General features: G+C 34.3%; 2 protein-coding genes and 1 pseudogene across 3 annotated transcripts; all 3 read left to right on the top strand.

Annotated features, from left to right (window-relative positions):
* Positions 1-318: 318 nt before the first annotated feature.
* Positions 319-9004, top strand: LOC127169153 (gastrula zinc finger protein XlCGF26.1-like). 2 transcript variants are annotated; one of them, XR_007828212.1, is made up of 4 exons: positions 981-1117; positions 1606-1672; positions 1777-1838; positions 2079-2470. XR_007828212.1 is itself a non-coding variant. In XM_051116319.1 (3 exons), the coding sequence occupies exons 2-3, from the start codon at positions 1033-1035 to the stop codon at positions 6296-6298; spliced, it is 1824 nt and encodes a 607-aa protein (XP_050972276.1). In that variant the 5' UTR covers positions 319-547; positions 983-1032; the 3' UTR covers positions 6299-9004. The 2 variants fall into 2 exon arrangements, 1 of the variants encoding a protein (XP_050972276.1); XM_051116319.1 differs by lacking the exons at positions 1606-1672; positions 1777-1838; positions 2079-2470 and adding exons at positions 319-547; positions 4560-9004 and having other exon boundaries at positions 983-1117.
* Positions 9005-9128: 124 nt separating this feature from the next.
* LOC127169158 (major histocompatibility complex class I-related gene protein-like) lies at positions 9129-11477 on the top strand (annotated as a pseudogene).
* Positions 11478-12175: 698 nt separating this feature from the next.
* LOC127169154 (major histocompatibility complex class I-related gene protein-like) lies at positions 12176-21083 on the top strand. Its single transcript, XM_051116321.1, has 7 exons — positions 12176-12488; positions 13173-13430; positions 13625-13903; positions 14105-14395; positions 15515-15637; positions 15756-15805; positions 20249-21083. Exons 1-6 carry the CDS (start codon positions 12230-12232, stop codon positions 15800-15802), a joined length of 1257 nt encoding a protein of 418 aa, XP_050972278.1. The 5' UTR covers positions 12176-12229; the 3' UTR covers positions 15803-15805; positions 20249-21083.
* The last annotated feature ends 1007 nt before the right edge of the window (positions 21084-22090 follow it).

The following is a 22090-nucleotide window of genomic DNA, read 5'->3' as shown; positions in this document are numbered from 1 at the left end:
CACGTTTCTTTGAGAGAGCTTACCAAAATAATGAAAACTGCATGTATGTGAACTTATCTGGCCAGTCAGAAACAGACCATAACTTTAAAATAAACAAGACTTAGAATTTATGTCCATGGGATAATAGTTAGGGGAAACTGCAATCACGGCACAATGTGACATAAAAATGTATTCTTTTCCCTTTAAGTTCCAAGTTCCAGACCAATCCTGAATCACAGCATGAAGAGAATTCATTGATAAAGTGTGTTTATATGGTTACTGAACCTAAATATCAATATTTTGCTTTTAGACAGAATCTTGAATTTCAGATATGGTACTCACTCTTTTACTGGTACTTTTTGTATTTTCAGCGCATTAGTGGATAACATGTTTCAAAATATGTATTTTACCAAGCACTTGCTAAAATACACACTTTGTATTTTTCTCTCTAAATTACTTTGACATATTTAATTTGTATTTTTTTTAATGCATGTATGTGAACGGGACTTTTATTTTGATCTGTCTGTGACATCACATGGCTGGACCGCTCTCCTCTGGCTCAACAAAGGTTTGAGTTTTATCACGCTTAAGTATTTGAGGTGTTGAAATCGATACGAATCGATCAGTCGATCTGTTGTCTTTACAAGTAATATGAAAGGAAGAGATTATGTGAGGTGTCCTGTAACGCTTTACAGTTACGTTTTCAGTTAATAGGCAAATGCCGTTTTCTCTCCTGCCATTCAATTATAATTTTCTAAATCTTGACATTATTTGATTACATTACATCCTTTTCATTTTTGTATTTTTGTGTCTGGAAACTGAACTATAAGGCGTTACACGATCCCTCATGGTTTGTCTCGTAAATGGCCCAACATTTATGAATGTTATTTGTTTAAATAAAGCGCATTCATTCATATGTAAATAACAGATTAGATTCGGATTTGTATTCTTTCTGTTAATTGTTTTCGAAATATTAAACAAGACAAAATGTCCAAACATACAGGAACAAGAAACTGAGAACATCTGAGATCCATGTGACATACTATTATCAAGATGGCATTTATTAAAGAGGAGAGTGAAGACGTGAGCATTTCAGAGTCATGCACAGTGAAAATTGAAGATGCTGAGGATGATACAGGTTGGTTTATTAGTCATTGGTTTATTTGTCATTAGTTTTTTAAAAAGCTGACCTATAAACAAATGAATAATAAATGTGAAAAATGTTGCAGTTTTTAAATAATAGTACAGTTTGATGGTACTTCAGCTTCATTTGTGTAGTGGCGTGACAAACCACTAAATAAGTTACTGATGTTACAGTTGTGTCTACTCTACACTGCTAACTCAACATTTGTTAGGCCAGTTTCTAACATAGGTGACAGGAAAATGAAAAAACTAGACAAACTTTTATTCCTATATCAATAGCATGTCATTAGCATATAATGTTTTATATTAATACTCCTAAAAAGATGGTTCTTTAAAGGTTGCTAACAATTAATAATAGTTCTATTATAAACAGTCTTGAAGAACCAATTTATGCTTGAAATGGTTCATTGTGTTTAGCGTTCTTTTTCCTCTCCTTAAATAATAATAATAATAATAATAATAATAAAAACTTTGAACTGTCAGAAAATTCTTTCAAAGTCACCCTCTTTTCGAGTTTCTGGAGTTGAGGCATCTAACTAGTCCAACACAGGTACTTTATATCCTTTTCAAAATTTCTTTAAATGTTAATTTTGAAATTGCAACTTATTTCATCATACTGTTCTTTTTTTCTTTCCTTTTTTCCTTTTTTAACAGCACATGTAAATGTAACAAGCTGTTCAGTTGATGACACTTGTCTCCTCTTTTTCTTTAAGCAAGTAAGTGACATACAGAATTGATGATCTATATTGTTTGTGAGTTTTCAGTTGTTACTTGGGTTTATAATTAAAAATGCTCAATTACAAAAACATTAAAGCTATCTAATGACTTTTAATAATTTTTCACATTTTTAAAGGACTCACAAACCGTCCATTCACATTGGCTTCATAAACATAATTTCTTTTACTTAAACAGCAGAGTGTGATTCTAAACTCAGTTGTGTATTTCTACCCGGACAGATGCTGTCACACCCCACAGCCTCATCATCTAACAGGACCAACTGCCACACCTTTTTACAAAAAAAACACATAATGATGGACGTAAAGACATCACACAAGATGTTTCAATGGAGCTTCGTCTTCTATTACATCAGTTCTATTACATCAATTTCATTTCTGTTTGTATTTCTATTTGTTCTATTATTTATTTCATTTATTTATGTATTTGTTTATTTTCCAATGTCAAGTGTCGTTTTTTATGCATTCAGCTAATGACTGTTGTCAGAGCACTTTCATTTTTGCTACAATTTCACGTCAATAAAAAAAAAAAAAATTGACAAAACTTGTTGTCTTTTGTTTTAACATAAGAGGTTGCAATTTATAAAACCAGGCAGGTAGAGGAGTAAAACAAATGAACAAACAAACAAAAAAAACAAATACACATAATATAAATAAATAAAAACTAGACCAGGCAGACTGAGGAGTAAAAAAACACAATCTTATATCAAGTGTTCTGATATGTTTTTGCAAGATGCAGAGCATTAATTTACCATTATTCTTAAGAATGCATAGCTTAGGTAATGTGTTGTCATACTGCACACATTGTGCAGATTTAACTATTATGCCTTGCAAGTTAAACTGGTTTGTCATCAACTAATTACAGCATTGAAGTTTTAATATTATTAACAGGAATAAGGAGGATTGTATCAGTCAACATATATATTGTGCAATATGGGGTTGCATACATGATGTTAAAGAGATATGTAAATTTATATGCTGTAAACCACTTTATAATAAAACATTTATTTAATTAGGTTATTACAGCATATTATACATACATGTAATATCAATTTATGTATAGTCCAAAAATCCTGTCATTGGTGATCTAAACGTACTGAAAAATAAATATGTTAAAATGTACTTAAAATACATTTATTTCATGCTGAGTATACTACAAATATGTTTATATATTATGTACTAAATAAAAATACCCTGCAATTGTACTTTTAGTATACTAAACTGCTATATTTAAAGTGTGCTAAATTGGAAAAAATAATTTTGTACTTAATGCATTTTAATTGTGTGGAAGTAGTGCTGAAGTCCTACTAAAGATATACTTAAGTATATTTTATTGTGCTAAAGTGGAACTATTTCAAGTATACTTTAGGTACACTTTAAATATTTTGCATTTAAAGACCGATATTATCGATAAGATCATACAGTACTCATCAATAGGGACATTAAAACGTACTTTAGGCTTAAAGGAGAAGTCCATTTCCAGAACAAAAATGTTCCAGATAATGTACTCACCCCCATGTCATCCAAGATGTTCATGTCTTTCTTTCTTCAGTTGTAAAGAAATGATGTTTTTAGAGGAAAACATTTGAGAATTTTTTTCCATATAATGGACTGATATGGTGTCACGAGTTTGAACTTGCAAAATGCAGTTTAAATGCGATCCCAAATGCGATCCCCTTCAAACGATCCCAAATGCAGTGGTAAACAATCCCAGCTGAGGAAGAAGGGTCTTATCTAGCGAAACTTGCTCTGCCTGAACTCTGTGTATTCTAGTTCAAGACAGTTAAGGAATGTTGAAAAGCTCCAATCATATTTTCTCCCTCAACTTCAAAAATCATTTTAAAATCATCCTACATTGCTGCAGAAGTACCGACCCAGTCTTTGCAAAGTAAACATGCAAACAAGATCAAACACACTTAACAAAAAAGGTAAAACAGCAATATAGGACGATTTTGAAGTTGAGGGAGAACATGAGATGGGAGTTTTTCGACATACCCTAACTGTCATGAACTGGAACAAAAAAACAGAGTTAAGGCAGAGTAAGACAAAACGAGCATTTGACATTAAAAAGTATAGAAATTCTATTATTTTTATGAAAATAACCAATCATTTCGCTAGATAAGACCCTTCTTCCTCGGCCGGGATCATTTACAACCGCATTTGCGATCATTTGAAGCCGCATTTAAACTGCATTTTGGAAGTTCAAACTCGGGGCAACATAGATGTCCACTATATGCAGAAAAATGCAGAAATGTTTTCCTCAGATAAACATAATTTATTTACGACTGAAGAAAGAAAGACATGAACATCTTGAATGACAAGGGGGTGAGTACATTATCTGTAAATTTTTGTTCTGGAAGTGGACTTCTCCTTTAATATTAAGAAATGTGCACTGTGCACAAGTAATACAACAAATACAGTTTATTTAGAATATTAAGTCTTAAGCAATATTTCAGTATGTAAATAACCTTGACCTATACTTAGTATAAAATAAATGCATTTTAAATCTATTACTTTTTTTACTAGGGAAATTATTATAAAATAGCTGTTGCATGTATTTAGACTTGCTTATTTGCTATTATTAAGATTATTATTGAGAATAATTATCCTTTGAGTACACTGAATAAAAATAGCAGTTTGATGTTGGTTACTTTGTGCCATTAAACTGGGTTAACTTGTATTTTTGCATTTTTTTAACCATAGACCTGGTGGTGATGAAAGTCGAGAGTCAAGAATTGTATGAATCAGAGGAGAAAGATCCATATGAGAAACGTCATGGAGAAAATCTTTGTGTGCAGACTGAAAAGGAGTCCTCTCAAAAAAGAGCTCGAAAGAAAAGTTTCAAAAACTGTTACGCCTGCCCTCAATGTGGCAGGAATTTCACTTACGAAAAAAGCCTTAAAAAACATGAGTTAATGCACAATGTACAGTGCCCTTTCACCTGCCAGCAGTGTGGGAACATTTTCACTACGAAAGGAAGCCTTAAAAACCACATGAGAATTCACACCGGAGAGAAGCCTTTCACGTGTGATCAATGCGGAAAGAGTTACACGCGAAGCAAGACCTTAAAAGATCACATGAGAATTCACACTGGAGAAAGACCTTTTAAGTGTGATCAGTGTGGAAAGAGTTACATACGAAGCAAGACCTTAAAGGATCACATGAGGATTCACACTGGAGAAAGACCTTTCAAATGTGACCAATGCGGAAAGAGTTTCATGCATAAAGTAACCCTTAATTTACACAAGAGAATTCACTTGCGAGAGAGCCATTTTATTTGTCATCAGTGTGGAAAAAGCTTCAAAGACATTGAACGCCTTAACAGGCATGTGATAATTCACTCCGGAGAGAAGCCCTTCAAGTGCCACCAGTGTGGAAAGGGGTTCCAAATAAAAAACAACCTAAAGGCACATATGAAATGTCACATTGAGGAAAAGCCATTCAAGTGCAATCAATGTGGAAAGTGTCTAAAACACGAAACATCCCTTAATTACCACATGAGACTTCACACTGGAGAAAGGCCTTTTACCTGCCTTCAATGTGGAAAAAGTTTCATTCTTGAAGGACAACTTAGTCGTCACATAAGATACATTCACACAGAGGAGAAGCCTTTCGTGTGCAATTACTGTGGAAGGATTTGTGAAAGCAAATCAAACCTTAAGATCCACATACAAGTTCACACAGGAGAAAAGCCTTTCTCCTGCCCTCAGTGTGGAAAGCGTTTCATACATAAAGGACTCCTGAATTATCACATGAGGCTTCACACTGGAGAAAAGCCCTTTAGTTGCCATCAGTGTGGCATGAGTTTCAGATACAAAGGTCTTCTTAATGGTCACATGAGAAGTGTTCACACCAACGAGAAGCCTTTTACGTGCCATCACTGTGGAAGGATTTGCGAAAGCAAATCTAAACTTCAGATTCACATGCGAATTCACACTGGAGAAAAGCCCTTCTCCTGTCCTTGTGGTAAAAGTTTCGCACTTAAAGGAAATCTTACAGCTCACATGAGGCTTCACACTGGAGACAGGCCTTACATGTGTGTTCAGTGTGAGAAGAGTTTCGCCTATCTACGACAGCTGAAAAGTCATTTACAAACTCATTTCGGAGAGAAATCGCAGTGTTCTGAATGTGGCAAGAAGTTCGCAAAGACAAGCAATTTTGAAAATCATCTGCGCATTCATTCTGGACTGAGGCCATTTAATTGCGATCGATGTAATAAAAAGTTTCATTTGCCATCACACTTAAAGATACACCTGAAAAGTCATGCAGACAAGACACCTTATATGTGTTCTTTGTGCAGAAAGAGATTTAAATGGCTCTGCAATTTAAGATCGCACAAGAGATTTCATAGCCGTGTGAAACCTATTTCCAAAACAAAACCTAGAGAAAAACCTGACACTGTAAAAAGTGACTTTAGTAGCGGTCACATGATGGCACCTTAGCTGTGTTATAGTTGCAGATCTTGATCATTTAGTGTCTTGTTTTGGAGCTACAAAGTGTCATAGACATTTCTGATACTGTATTGGGGTTATAACTGGGGTTGGAGGAGATACTGTATCACTGCTTTTTTATTTTAAAGTTTTACTCGTCTGTAGGGGCTGTTGGGGGAGCGCCCCACCAAAATATTAATCCACTTGATAACATAGACTTTTTATATAAACATTCAATTCTACATTTAACTCGTAAATTTCTTTCAGTAGCATTCTACAACCAATATATTTTGTACTTTCTAGACTATAGTCACATATAGGATATATGTGACCCTGGACCACAAAACCAGTCTTAAGGGTCATTTTTCTTTTTTTTTAAATTGAGGATAGGACGATATTTGGCTGTGATACAACTATTAGAAAATCTGGAATCTGAGGGTGCAAAAAAATTCAAAATATAAATCCCCTTTAAAGTTAAAGTTCCCGGCAATGCATATTACTAATCAAAAATCTAGTTTTAATATATTTAAGGTAGGAAATTAACAAAATATCTTAATGGAACATGATTTTTACTTAGTATCCTAATGATTTTTGGCATAAAAGAAAAATCGATAATTTTGACCCATACAATGTATTGTTCAAATGCAAAAGCCTTACGTACGTCTGACGTTTTTCTTTAAAATTAGCATTTCTTTTTGGCTACTATGTATAGGTTTCTTTGTATGTACTTCCACTTCTGAATGAGTTCAGTCTGGGATTTAGCACATTTGATATGAAAGTACTTGATGAACATATACCATGTGTGGAGAGCATTCACTCAGTATCGTTATCTCATTTTTGACCAAGATGGCTTTTAGAGGCTTTTGCATTGGAACTCTTCAAATATAACTGTGCTACTTACGTTTTTTTTGGTCCAGGGTCGCATATTAAAATCTCACATATGATTTAGTTTAGTTTGCATTAGTTTAGCAACTAGTAAGTCAGGTTGTGAACATGTCTGTTGCTCTTTAAAAGTGGGCAGGAGAATGTGCAGAGTAGCGTACCAAATTAATGACTAAATCCTTTTGTTTAAAATTCCTTGGGTGAATAGCCTGGACCCTGCTGAAAAAAATAATACATAGAGACCATCACAGGTTTCCACTACAAATACCATTACAGACCATCAACTATTAACCATAAAAACCATTATAAATGCTTTCCTGTAGTGTGTTTAAGGACATATTCTATTAGGACTTAGTAGTTTTAACAAGCCACCAATAGAAGGTGCCAAATTACCAGTAGAGACCCACAAGGCCTTTTACAGTTTCCATTAAAACCAACACAATTCCCCATTATAAACAGTAAAACCATTACAAATTCTGTGATTGTTTCTATTGTTTCTTTTTTCTTTTTTTTTTTTTTCAGCAGAGTAAACCATTCTGTTGTGTTTGTTTTGTATTTGTTGAGCCAACATGGCTTTATTTTCCTCTCCTGAATTTCTACAATTCAACATTCAAACACATATGCACATATGAACTTGGACAACAAAACCAGTCATAAAGGACAATCTGAGGGTGCAAAAAAAATCTAAATATTGAGATTACCTGCAAAGTTGACCAGATGAAGTTCTTAGCAATGCATATTACTTATCAAAAATTAAGTTTTGATATATTTACGGTAGGACATTTACAAAATATCTAAATGGAACATGATCTTTACTTAATATCTTAATGATTTTTTGGCATAAAAGAAAATTCAATAATTTTGACCCATATGTATTGTTGGCTATACATTGTTGGCTACTTAAGACTGGTGTTGTGTTCCAGGGTCACATATGACACTTTATGCATGGGTATATAGCTTGTCAAACAACATGACAGTGCCACCTTCAGGCTGAATTACATAAGGACACTTGACCTCTTCCAAAATTGTGTCTGTGAGTTCAGCGATTACAAAGTAAAAAGTGCAAGTGGTTAATCACAATTATCTATTAAACCTGTAGTATATGCTTTGCTACAACCCAGAATCTGCCCCACCTTGATTTATAGCTGCTATTGGTACTCATGAGTGAACTTCAAATACAGACGCTTAAAATGTGCATTTTTTTGTTTTGTTTTGTTAAAATGAAGAAAATTGAGCAAGTACATAAAAATAAATGTCCAAACTCATCTTCATGCCTTATCCCAACTCACTGTGGTGGTGAGCATATAATATTAATTCAAGTTGCACTGTCGAGTCAGATTTTGTGGAATATTCCTTTCCCACATTATTTTGGCATATTCTTGTCATCTTTGTAAACATTTGTCCTGTTATTATGTGTGTGATGCATGGTGCTACAACAAATAGTATTGAACTGAACTAGTCAGGTAACTCTATATGTGAATGATGAAAAAAAAAAAACTTTTTCATGCTTTTTCATTCAGTCTAAATGTTTTTCTACCATCAGAATTTTTCATGTACTGTTGTATTTTTTACTATTTATGCATATGTATACTATTCATATTGTACCTTTTTCAGTGTGCTGCCTTTTCTACCTTTCTTTCTGATATTTGATCAGAATAATCAAATCTGTATGTATGGACTCATCTGGCAAATCTGAAAATGTCAAGTTTAAAATAAAAAAGACTTGGAATTTCAGTCATAAACTTGCAAGACTTTAGAAACAATGGTTAAAAAATTAATAGACTATATAGGCTGTTGATTGGAATTGCAAACATGACACAAGTGAAAACAATAAAAACTGCCGTTAAAATTTAAATGAGGTTTGGCAATTGCAGTTTGCACTGAGTGTTAAATATTGTGAAACAAAAACATTGAGACCAATCCTAAATCTCAGCATGTGTAGAATTGCTGAGATCAGTACAACATGCCCTCAGTGGTCAAGAGGGAAAGTCCAGTCGGGCGTTACTGAAAAGTTTAGAAAAGGGGGTTTTGACGGTTCGAAGAGGCTCGAGAAAATATTACTGTACACAGACAATAATGCTCATTTATGTAAATCTACTGTTATATTTGTCAGCAGTCAGAGCAGGTAAGTCAAATTACAGATGTTCTTTGTGCTTTTACAGATGTCCTTTTAACCATTCGCAGTATGTGATGCAGAAAACACACCGTAGCTAATTGTAGCCTATGTAGTGTACCATTATTAAAAGTAGGAAGCGTTAAGAAGCATTTCATAACAATATAGTGCTACTTGGCAGCAAGATGTATTTAAAATGGTTTCTTCTCATTTTGCTGTTTAGTTAAACAACCTTTTTGAAAGTGAAACTACGAACAAGCGAAAGTGGCCTTCCTGAGTGCATTCTCGTGCTGAGAATGCAAAACGTTCTTTAATACAAAATGTCTCATATGACACCATAATATGTACTTTTATTACTACTTTACAAAGGTTCTCATTCATTGATGGCGTTTGCAACATATATTATCGGACAGACACCATTTCCTGAGTTCAGTGCTGTAGTGATGCTGGATGATCTTCAAGTGATGTACTGACTCGATCACACGGCAAGTTGTCCACCGCTCTCATGATGATTCAACACACTACGATGAAGAGAAAAGTGATTCTGGTGTTATATTTAGTGATATGTACAACGACATGAAAAATCGAGCATTTTATCTTAAGGAGCATCGAAATTACACAGAGACTGTAATGTAAACATTAGCATGCATGTCAATTTTGATAGCAATATAAGTCACGTTTACTAGTACGCTGTATTGGCATTTTATGTTTTTTAAAAAGCAAGTATATAATTTAATGAGTGTTGTGGGCGGTTTTCATTCTTTTAAAGGTCTACATGTTCACCGGAGACTTGCTGCATGTGAATTGTTGAACGATGATAAACCAGGACCACTTCAGACATGGGATGCTTTTGATCAACAACATAAAGAGGAGTTCATTTTCAATGAGGAGAAAAATCATTTCCACTGATCTTTATACACAGAGCTTTGGTTTGGCTTGGTGTGACAGTAACTGTATTGTTCTATTATCCTTCTCTTTAGTGAAACCCAGAGTCAGACTCCCAGACTCTCAAGGGCTTCAGATCAGCTGTCTGGCCACTGGTTTTTACCCTTGTCACTTTAACCTGAACCTGTTCAGAGATGGTCAGCCTGTGGATGATGATCAGACCACAGGAGGAGAGATTCTGCCCAATGGAGACAGAACTTACCAGATGAGAAAGAGTTTGATGATTAGTAAATACAACTGCACAATGCAGTCTGGAAAACAAACTGGACATTGCATTTGGTAAAGAAAAACTAACAAATTCCCCTAATAATGGAAGAGATATGATGATAGACATCTGGTTTGATAACCAAAATAATGGATCAGCAGTTTGCTCATTTCTTTGTTTTTCTTACTTTTTCAACTCATCCCAATTTCAGATGTGTATGAATCTGGCCCAGGATTCTTCAGTCTGTATGTACTTTTGTGTGTGCTGGTATTCATGGTTGTGGCTTCTCTCATCGTAACTGCACTTATCAAATGCTGGAAGAAATGTGCTGCTGGTAAGGAAATTGAGGAAAACAACCTGCTCCAAGATACTGTATCTGCATTCATGTTTATTGTTTAAGAAAACAAAATATTCCATGCGTTTGGTTTTAGTGTAGTTTAGAGATGCTCTGTATTTTATGGTAACTTTGCATATCTACAACATTCTCATTCTAAATAAAGGTTTGGAGTCCCATGCTTACCTTAATAACACAAACATTTAATAATGTAACATTTAACAAATTATTAAATGAATATTTTCAACAAATTATTAAATTAAGATTTAAAATGATTCTTTTCAGTTGTAGAGCAAAATATTTTTCTTTTTTTCAGCTTCAGTGCAAAATGCAAAATGATGAATGAGCCTGGATGATAGTTATTTTAGAGCAGTGTACAGTAAACGTCTCATCTGGTTAATCTTAAGTCTAATTTTAGCAATGTGAACACTCATCAAACTGTATTATATAATAGAGAATGAACCCTCTACAGGACACATCGCTGGACTACTGGATAAAAAATGGACAAAGTGGATAAGAATAGATAAACCACAATAACACTTTTTTTTCAGCTTGTACAGAAAAAGCTTAGATAATGCACAAATGTTCTAATGTTTGTCTGTCACATTCTTTTGTGTGTGTGTGTGTGTACTATGTGCATATGTTCACTTTACTATTGTACATTTTTAAAGTGTATTTATTTTCTACTCATATTCTTAGTGTACTTCCTAGTATTCCGGTTATTTCTATATTATTTTGTTACTGTTTTCCCTAGGTCTTTCCCTATAAGTTCACACAGTAAAAATGTGTTTTTAAATTGAATTTGTTTGCGTAATTATTTTACGAAATGTATTCACTAAAATGAAAGTTTAAAAGGGTTGGTTCACCCAAAAATGAAAATCCCATTATCACTCTCCAGGCATCCTAGGTGTATATGACTTCCTTCTTTCAGATGAATCTAATCAGAGTTATCTTAAAAATGATCCAGGCCCTTTCCAAGCTTTAGAATGGCACATCTTTTGACAAAGATATAAAACAGTTATGTGCCTCTGAAATGTGTTAGTTTCACTGTTCTTCTGAGGCAAAACAGGACAAATAAAAAAAAAGAAACAGTGTGGACAACAAGATGAAAAAGATTCATAAACTACAGTTTACAGTTCAGGAAGCTATCTGCTAATGCCTGCAACACTAATCAGTGACCCAAAGACATTCATTAATAAATCACATTATTTATAAATAAAGCAAGTGTTTAATAATATTAAAAACAATCAGTAAACAGAGAGACGTGTCTGTTGGCAATAAAATGATAGACAGTTCTTTCTAAAAATAAAGTAGCCTAAATCACCGTTAGAATGAACCGTTAGCCTATGCTTTTTTTGTTTTGGCTGTGAGGTGCTTCCAGTAGCTTTCTCATCGAAACTGAAAGTTAAATTCATCATGGCGGCACTCATCGTTTCTAAACGAAAATGTGGATAGTTTTAAATAATGCTGTCAAATATAGCCTATGTATATCCTGTCAAGGATCGACAGACGCAGCTTGTTCCTGCAAAAGTGAAAGAGAAAACCAGAACAAAAACCACCTCGTATCTAACACAAACGAAACAACACTTCACTGCATTCCCTGATGAGAATGCACAATGGACGATAAAAGACACCCGTTTTCTTTTTGTAGACCTGGATTCATTAATTGAGAGAATGTTCATGCTTGTGTATCTGCTGTCATGCTTGACAGTCGTCAGTTCAGGTAAGTTAATCTTTTCTATAGGCTGCCTTTACGAAGTGTCTATTTACACTATGTTAGATCATGCCTCCATGCCAGAAATGTCAGATACAGTCGCGGACGCCAGGTCCTGTTAGAAAATATCCGTTTTGTCTGGTAACAGAACAATAGCAAAATAGTCTAATTCCCAAACTCAAAGCCAGTGTTTGTCTGGTAACCAAAACTATATTAACGGTCATCTATCAGCCAAGAAATTGACTGAGAAAAGCCAGATAAGATAAGAAGCAAGAGACGTGACTAGCATTTAATTATACTTTTATTGTTAAGAAAAATTAAAACCGGTACTTGTTTTTTTTAGTCACTATCTTAGACTAAAAGTATCCTAAACTCAGTTTTTTCCCCCCAGAATGCTTACTCACAGTTTTTGAAACTATGGCTCCATTTCTCAAAACTCTACACACAAAACCACAACACACACACACAACATGCAAAACGTCACACACATCTTGCACTATTTGAAGTGTTCTAAAAATGGTAGTTTTGCATAGTAACTCTACACACAAACATAAAATAATACACGCCATCTAATGATCTAATGATCTACAGTATCTAATCTGTAGGTGTGTACGCTGTACAGAATTTTTTTTAATATAGGTCTATAATTTGACACTGTACTAATATTATATGCTTGCATTTGTGTATTCACAGGTTCTCACTCACTGATGGCTTTGGCAACATATATAGATGGACAAACACAATTTCCTGAGTTCAGTGTTGTGGTGATGTTGGATGATCTGCAAATAATGTATTATGACTCAGCCACATGGAAAGTTGCCTATCGCTCTCACAGTGAATCAAAATACTATGATGAAGAGAAAAGAGATGTTGGTTCTGTATTTGATGATATGTTTAGCAGCATGAGAAATCGAGCATTTTATCTTAAGAATCACCTAAATCGTACAGATGGTGAGAGCTATAGTCTGCATATCAGTATTAACACTCAAAACATGTAGATTTCATGTGTTTATTATTTCCTTAAAATATTTTGATGTAAGAAAGAGTAATCATAAAAGTCTAATATTCATTTCCAGTTCACTAGTTTAGGTTGTAGTATGTCAGTGAGGACAAATAAGTCTTTAAATTTATTTCTTCATTTGAAGGTGTGCATGTTCATCAAAGACTTGCTGGATGTGAATTGTTGAAAAATGATAAACCAGGTCTGCTGAAAACATGGGATGCCTTTGATGGGCAAAATATGGAGGGGTACACATTTGACGTGGAAAAAAAAGATATCCAGATAAAAAAGCCATGGATTACAGCATGGAACCAAGTGAAAAAACTTCGTGTAAAGTTTCTGTATGAAAATGTTTATCATCCTGTTTGCATTAGAACTTTGCAGCGGTACCTGAATATGGAAAAGAACAGTGTGATGACAAAAGGTGAGAGAGTCAGTAAATAAGATTAGAAAGGATCATAATTCACACACATGACCCAAACACCTGCACTAACCAAAAAAATAAATAAATAAATAAATAACACCCACAAAAACATCTGCATCTGAATGCTTTATGAATCATGAATTAATGACTGAACAAACCCAACACTTCACCAACATTAACACTTCTCATCTTTCTCTGTAGTGAAACCCAGAGTCAGACTAATGAGGAAGACGCTCCCAGACTCTCAGGGCTTTCAGATCAGTTGTCTGGCCACTGGTTTTTACCCTCGTCACATTAACCTGACCCTGTTCAGAGATGGTCAGCCTGTGGATGATGATCAGATCACAGGAGGAGAGATTCTGCCCAACGGAGATGGAACTTACCAGATGAGGAAGACTTTGGTGATCAGTGAAAAAGAGCTACATGAGAAACATAAATACAACTGCACAATGAAGCACCTCAATCTGGACAACAAACTGGATGTTACATTTGGTAAAGAAAAACAAAAAACAAAAAAACAAAACAAAACAATACTAGATTAAATTTCTTGGTTGATTAACTTTTATTGCAAATCCATTGTCACCATTCCAATATCTCTCTGCAGACCCAGGCAAAAAAAGTGCACTAAAATACACATTATTTCAGTACACTTAACTTCCATAATGTACTCAAAGTGCTCTATTTTCACACTCTAATTTTGTACTTAATATACTAAAAATTATTCTTTAGTACATCTTAAGATAATGTTAAGAACATCTAATTGTACTCAGCTGTACTCAATACATATGTGACCCTGGACCACAAAACCAGCCATAAGGGTCAATGTTAGGATAGGACAATATTTGGCCGAGATACAACTATTTGAATATATGGAATGTGAGGGTGCAAAAAAATCTAAATATTGAGAAAATCACCTTTAAAGTTGAAATGAAGTTCTTAACAATGCATATTACTTATAAAAAAAGTACGTTTTTATATATTTACAGTAGGAAATTTACAAAATATATTCATGGAACATGATCTTAATATCCTAATATCCTTAATATACTTAATATCCTGATGATTTTTGGCAGAAAATAAAAATCAATAATTTTGACCCACACAATGTATTTTTGGCTATTGCTACAAATATACCCCAGCGACTTAAGACTGGTTTTGTGGTCCAGGGTCACATATTCCTTTTATATGATATAGGCTTAACTATGTGTTAATGCTGTCTTTAAATAGTACAATCAAGTACACTATTAGTATGCCATTAGTAGCACTTTTTTCCACATTAAAAAATAGCAAAGTTTACTTACTGTTAAATTGTGAATTTTAGTACACATTTAACCTGCATGTTTGCCACCAAAAACGTTTAACACATTCTAAAATTATACCTACTGTGTAGTTGTGTACTGTAAATTAAACCTATAGATTGAAAGGATAATTACCCTATTACCACATAGATACAACAGTGCTGCACAGATATGGTATGTAATGTACAAACATATTTTAAAAATATTTAAAAAAATATTTTATTTTTACCTGGGGATAATAGATTTCTTTTCCTGTTGTTTATCTCACAGTTCTTTTTTGTTTGTTTGTTTTGTTTTTCCACAACATTTTCAGATGTGGGTGAATCTGGCCCAGGATCTTTCAGTCTGTCTGTAGTTGTCAGTGTGCTGGTGTTCATGTGTGTGGCTGTTCTCATCATAACTGCACTCATCATAAGGAGGAAGAGACGTGCTGCTGGTAAATGTTCTGTACAGTCCAGTTCATTACATCTAATGCTTGATTAGAAAAATACATCAGTTAGAGACTCTTAGAGATTCTCTCTTTACCCTGATTTAACTGTGTCATTCTTATTCAGGACAAGAATCTGGACAAGGATTCAGCCTCTTTCCAAATGAAACATGAAAAGTGAGTGAGTACATATCTGAATATTAGACATCTGGGGTTAGATGTCTGCCCACCAGAAGGCACAAAGTTGCTTATATATATATATATATATATATATCAGTGGCGGCTACTGGTCTGTCAAATAGGGAAAGCTCATTTTCGGCCTACATCATAAAATTGTCTATTTATTTATTCACAAGAATGTGCCTTATTGTCATAAGTAAGTCACAATGCAAACAATCGTAAAAAAAAAAGCTTTAGTTTTATTATGCAAAATATGGTGTATTTTTTCTTTTAGTCAGATGCTACTATATAGTATAAATATTTTGCAATTTAAATAAGGTTATTATGGAGATTTATTTATTTATTTATTTATAAAGTATTTTAATAGAAATATAAGGTTTCATTATGTTATGTTAAAATTTTTCAAGATTACTATATATATATATATATATATATATTTTTATATTAATTTATAGTCATCCTCCATGTTAATATGTAATGTAGTAATCTATATATATATATTGATTACTACATTAAATATTAACATGAATGAATGAACGTAATATAAATAATATAAAATTAATATAAAATATTAAACTCTGTAAAAGTGAAACAAGGAATGTGGTGTATAATTGTGTGAAATGTATGATGAAAATCAAGCAATTTCGCCAAGCAAATATAAAGAAATAGGTTGCAGCAGTTTTTATTTCGACTGAACTTGAGAAATCCGCGATGGGACTGAGCGCGAATAGCTTCAGCGATTCCGTATAGTACAAAATCGCTGTCAGTCAAAAGGAGATGCAATCTTTCGACAGACCCTCCAATCATCACGCAGAAGCTCGGAGTCCAGGCCAGCCCACTCCTCATTTGCTCCTCATTCACCCCCAGAGACGCTGAGCGTCCGTGGGCGGGACATAATCGCAGCGTTTATCCAATGACCGTCTAGTTTCAAAGCACTGAAAAAAAAACGTTCAAAGCAGCCGCATTGAAGTCAATGGACGCTGGGCTTCAACGGGGAAATGCACTGTGACGCTACGGGAATGTATGAGAAGAAAATCAAGTCAGCCGACCTGCTATATCTAACTGATTCTGAACGAACTCGTCTTTGAGATGAACGTTTTCTAACGCATTTTTAGTCAATAAAATGTTAATACAATAGTACATAATTTGACCATTAATTTTGTGACATTATAGGGGAAGCTGAGCTTCCCTTGCAGTCTTAAAGAAATCGCCACTGATATATATATATATATATATATATATATATATATATATATATATATATATATATATATATATATATATATATATATATATATATATATATATATATATATATATATATATATATATATATATACATACATACATACATACATACACACACACACACACACACACACACACACACACACACACACGTTTGTTTTTGTGAACTGTGGGGACTTTCCATAGACTTCTATAGATTTTATACTGACCAAACAATATTGTCTATCCCCTAACCCAACCCTAACCCTAAACCTAGCCCTCACAGAAAACATGTTTGCATCGTTACACTTTCAGATAAACATCATTTACTATTTTTAATCATTTTTTAACATTGTCAAAAATTTCAGGTTTTACTATCCTTGTGGGGACATTTGGTCCCCACAATGTAGCAAAAACAAGTACAGTGTTAGGTGTTAGTTTGTGTGTGTGGTGTGTGTGTGTGTTTATGTGTGTATACCTACTGTGTATACCAGTCCAATTTTTTTGCAAATGGGCTGGTTCTGATACCGATTACCTATTATTTTTTCTGTAGCCATAACCATTTCTTTTATGTGAACTAGGTGTTTATTTGCTCTACTACAGGCTGAACTGGCCGTACAAAAACAAATAAACAAACAAAAAACAACAACAACAAAAAATATCTGTAGCCATTTGAAATTAGAGGCAACTACTGCATTTTTATCACACTCCAAACAAAGATGAATGAGCAGTTTTTATTAAAATTAGACTGTAAGATGCACACGGGCTGCATGTATTTTGGATTTTAGTTAAACAGACCGGTTGTCAAACTTTTTTGAGTACCATATTTTTCTTGTTAATAACTGCATTTATTTAATTTATAAAAGTAAAATTCTGTCATCATTTATTCATCCTCATGTCGTTACACTACCACACATCGTTTTAAATATTTATTGTTTGAAATGTTTTAAACATGTTTTAAACATGAATTTTCGATCTGAATTTCTTTAACATATTTAATTTGGGTGTATATATTGTTACATCCTCCCCTTTTAATCCAGGGGTAAATCGGGAACGGCAGAGCACAGTAACTTCGAAATAGGGGTAAAAATCAAATTTGAGCTCACTATTTTTTAATGTAGATCATTTTTATTACTCAAACGTCTAATTGCCAAATTTCCAGTATCCTACCTATAATTAATCTGGCTGGACAAATAAAAAACTTAAAGTCATTTTTCTCATTTTCACACTCTAGCGAGTTAAGGTCTTTTGCCTTTGTAGGGCAGTATTGATACTGATGACTGTAGTGTCATCTGCAAACTTCAGAAGTCTGACAGAGGGGTCTTTAGAAGTGCAGTCATTTGTGTAGAGGGAGAAAAGCCAACACGTTCTCACTCCCAACTCCTTACATATTGACGCTTGGTCAGGATCATTTGGTGTCACTTTTTGATGCACAGGGTACGCCTTTAGTGACATTTTCGACGCACAAGGCCTTCATTGCTTTAAATAAGAAACCCTTGGTGTCATAATGCTGATGCAAAAGGCACTGAGAATTTTATCATCATGATTAAATTGTATATTGGTTAATAATATTGCCATTGTTGCATATATGTTGGGGTGTGATTTTTCAATGTAAACAGTCACAAGTTTTATTTACATTTCATTGTTTACACATTTACGAGCACATAACCTAACCCCTAAAACCCTAAACCTACCATTTGTCAATAAAACACAAGATATGACTGGCAGATACAGCTACAGTCATAATTTATTCAAAAAAAGTATTAATATTCCAAGTCTTCAGAGGCAAAACAATTGATTTGTTAGAGGAATAGTGTCATGATCTGGTCGGTGAGCTGCGGACCGCTCACCACCAGACGTCGCTCTTGCGTTTTGTCACGCACGGACTGCCACACCACACCCCGGACTACACTCCCCATCAGCCATTGCACTTCCCCCCCCATCCAATCAGAGACTGTATAAATACCCCGGTCTTCCTGTCACTCCTGGCCGAGTATTGTATTGTATTTTCCATTGCATTCGTACTAAGCGTATCTCCTAGTTTCCCCCCCGTGTCTAGTTTTCCCGTTGTCTCGTTTTGAACCCTCGCTCGTCTGACCACTCTTCTGCCTAGCCCCTGTCGGATAACGTTCGCCGCTGGACTGACCCCCGCCTGTTTTAGTCTTACTCTTCTTCTTGCTGTCTGTGTTCCTGTCTGCTGTTGCCCGACCCTGCCTGCCTTTGACCATGTCTATGTCTCGTCCTTATAATAAAGGTTTGCGTATGGATCCGCACGTCTCTCGTTTCCCTCCCTACGTTACAAATAGACGTGATTTATCTCCCACCGCCATAAAGCTCAGTCTGTTCGTGCGTAAATAAATTTTAAAAATGCTGCCCACCAAAAGAAGTGTTATGTCAGCCTTGGTTGTGAAATGCCATTGGCTCTTGTGTGTCTCGTGAGCGATTGTGTCATGCTAATGTTCAGGAGTATCTTTTTGAATGAGATGTGAGTGCAACACAACTTGTTTATAGTGCTTTCATACTGCTTGTTTATGGTCAGTTCCTGCAATAAATACCTGTGACTGTACTTATATTTGCCTGTTATGTTTTATATTGTTCAGAAGTGGGTAAGTTTAGGGTAAGGGTGGGTTTAGGGCCTCCATGAAAGTATAAATTTATATAAAAATTATTTACATTTTTTACAAATGCATGCAAACCATTAAATTAAGGCAAACAACTAAAATCAATGGAGGACCCTGCACATCCAAAAGTGACGCTTAAAGGGGTACCTTGAGCATCAAAAAGTGACGCCAAAGGGTCCTGACCAAGCGTCAATATGTGAGGAGTTGGGAGTGAGAACGAGTTTGAAGAGCAGTATGGGGAGAACGCAGCCTTGAGCAGCTCCAATGCTAGTGGTACAGTTGCCGGATGTGAGTTTTCTCAGCCTCACTAGCTGAAGTTATATGTTGTTTTGTTTCTTTTCTTTTATGTATAGGTAAGTTAATATTTATTTCTCCTTTAGGTAGAGGTTTTTTTTTTATACTTATAATCCAAAAAAGTCTAAAGTCTAAATGATTATAAAATAGCTGTTGCAGTTATCTAGATTTGCTTATTTGCAATTAATATTATAATAGAATAATTAACCTTTAGTACACTGAATAAAAATAACAGTTTGATCTCTATTACTTTGTGCCATTAAAATGGGTTAACTTTTGGTATCTTTTTTAACTATAGACCCGGTGGTGATTAAAGTCGAGAGTCAAGAATTGTATGAGCCAGAGGAGGAAGATCCATATGAAAAAACATGGAGAAATTCTTTGCTCACAGACTGAAAAAAGAGTCCTCTCAAAAAAGAGCTCGAAAGAAGTTTTAAAAGCCATTATGTCTGCCCACGATATGGCAGCAATTTCACTTATGAAAAAAGCTTTAAAAACATGAATTAATGCACGAGGTACAATGCCCTTTTTGTGGTAACATTTTCACTACGAAAGGAAGCCTTAAAAACCACATGAGAATTCACACCGGAGAGAAGCCTTTCATGTGTGATCAATGCGGAAAGAGTTACACGTGAAGCAAGACCATAAAGGATCACATGAGGATTCACACTGGAGAAAGACCTTTTAAGTGTGATCAGTGTGGAAAGTGGTACATACAAAGCAAGACCTTAAAGGATCACATGAGGATTCACACTAGAGAAAGGCCCTTCAAATGTGATCAATGCGGAAAGAGTTTCATGCATAAAAAACAAAACAAAACAAAAATATAGAAACCATCACAGAAATTGTAATGGTTTCCACTACAAATACCATTACAAACCATCAACTGTTAACCATAAAGACTATTAAAAATGGTTTCCTGTAGTGTGTGTGACATATTCTATTAGGACTTTGTAGTTTTAACAAGCCACCAATAGAAGGTGCCAAATTACCAGTAGAGACCCACAAGGCCTTTTACAGTTTCCATTAAAACCAACGCAATTACCCATTATAAAGAGTAAAACCATTACAAATTCTGTGATTGTTTCTATTATTTGTTGTTGTTGTTTTTTTTTTTTTTTTTTTTTTTTCCAGCAGAACAAACCGTTCTGTTGTGTTTGTTTTGTATTTGTTGAGCATGGTTTCATTTTCCTCTCCTGAATTTCTACAATTCAACATTCAAACACATATGTGAACCTGGACCAGGTGAAGTTCTTAGCAATGCATGTTACTAATCAAAAATTAAGTTTACATTTACAGTAGGACGTTTACAAAATATCTTAATGGAACATGATCTTTACTATATATCCTAATGATTTTTGGCATAAAAGAAAAATAGATCATTTTGACCCATACAATGTATTTTTGGTTATTGCTACAAATGCATCTGTGCTACTTAAGACTGGTTTTGTGTTCCAGGGTCACATATAACATTTTATGCATGCTACATAGTTTGTCAAACAACATTACAGTGCCACCTTCAGGCTGAATTACACAAGGACACTAAACCTATTTTAAAAGTGTGTCTTTGTGTGTTCCGCGATTAAAATGTAAAACGTCCAAGCGGTTAATCACAGTTATCTATTAAATATGTCGTATATGCTGTGCTACAACCCAAATTTGCCCCACCTCAATTTATAGCTGCTATTGGTACTCATGAGTGAACTTCAAATACAGATGTGTGATGCATGGTGCTACAATAAATAGTATTGAACTGAACTAGTCAGTTAACTCTATATGTGAAAGATGAAAAATATTTTTCATGCCTTTCATCCCGTCTAAATGTTTTTCTACCATCGGAATTCTTCATGTACTGTTGTATTTTTTACTATTTATGCATATGTATACTACTATTCATATTGTACCTTTTTTCAGTGTGCTGCCTTTTCTACCTTTCTTTCTGATATTTGATCAGAATGATCAAATCTGTAGTGAGAAGATTGTGAGACAATTGCTATTGTGTTAAATATTGTGACATAAAAATTAGGGCTGTCAGTCGATTACGTTTTTTAATCTAATTAATTATGATGTGACAAATAATTTATCTAATTAATTGCAAAATAAATCTGACTGTGAAAATACCCACAAAAGATTATTTAAA

This window comes from Labeo rohita, chromosome 8 (assembly GCF_022985175.1).
Source record: "Labeo rohita strain BAU-BD-2019 chromosome 8, IGBB_LRoh.1.0, whole genome shotgun sequence".
Lineage (NCBI taxonomy): Eukaryota > Metazoa > Chordata > Actinopteri > Cypriniformes > Cyprinidae > Labeo > Labeo rohita.
This window is presented reverse-complemented; position numbering and strand designations above follow the sequence as displayed.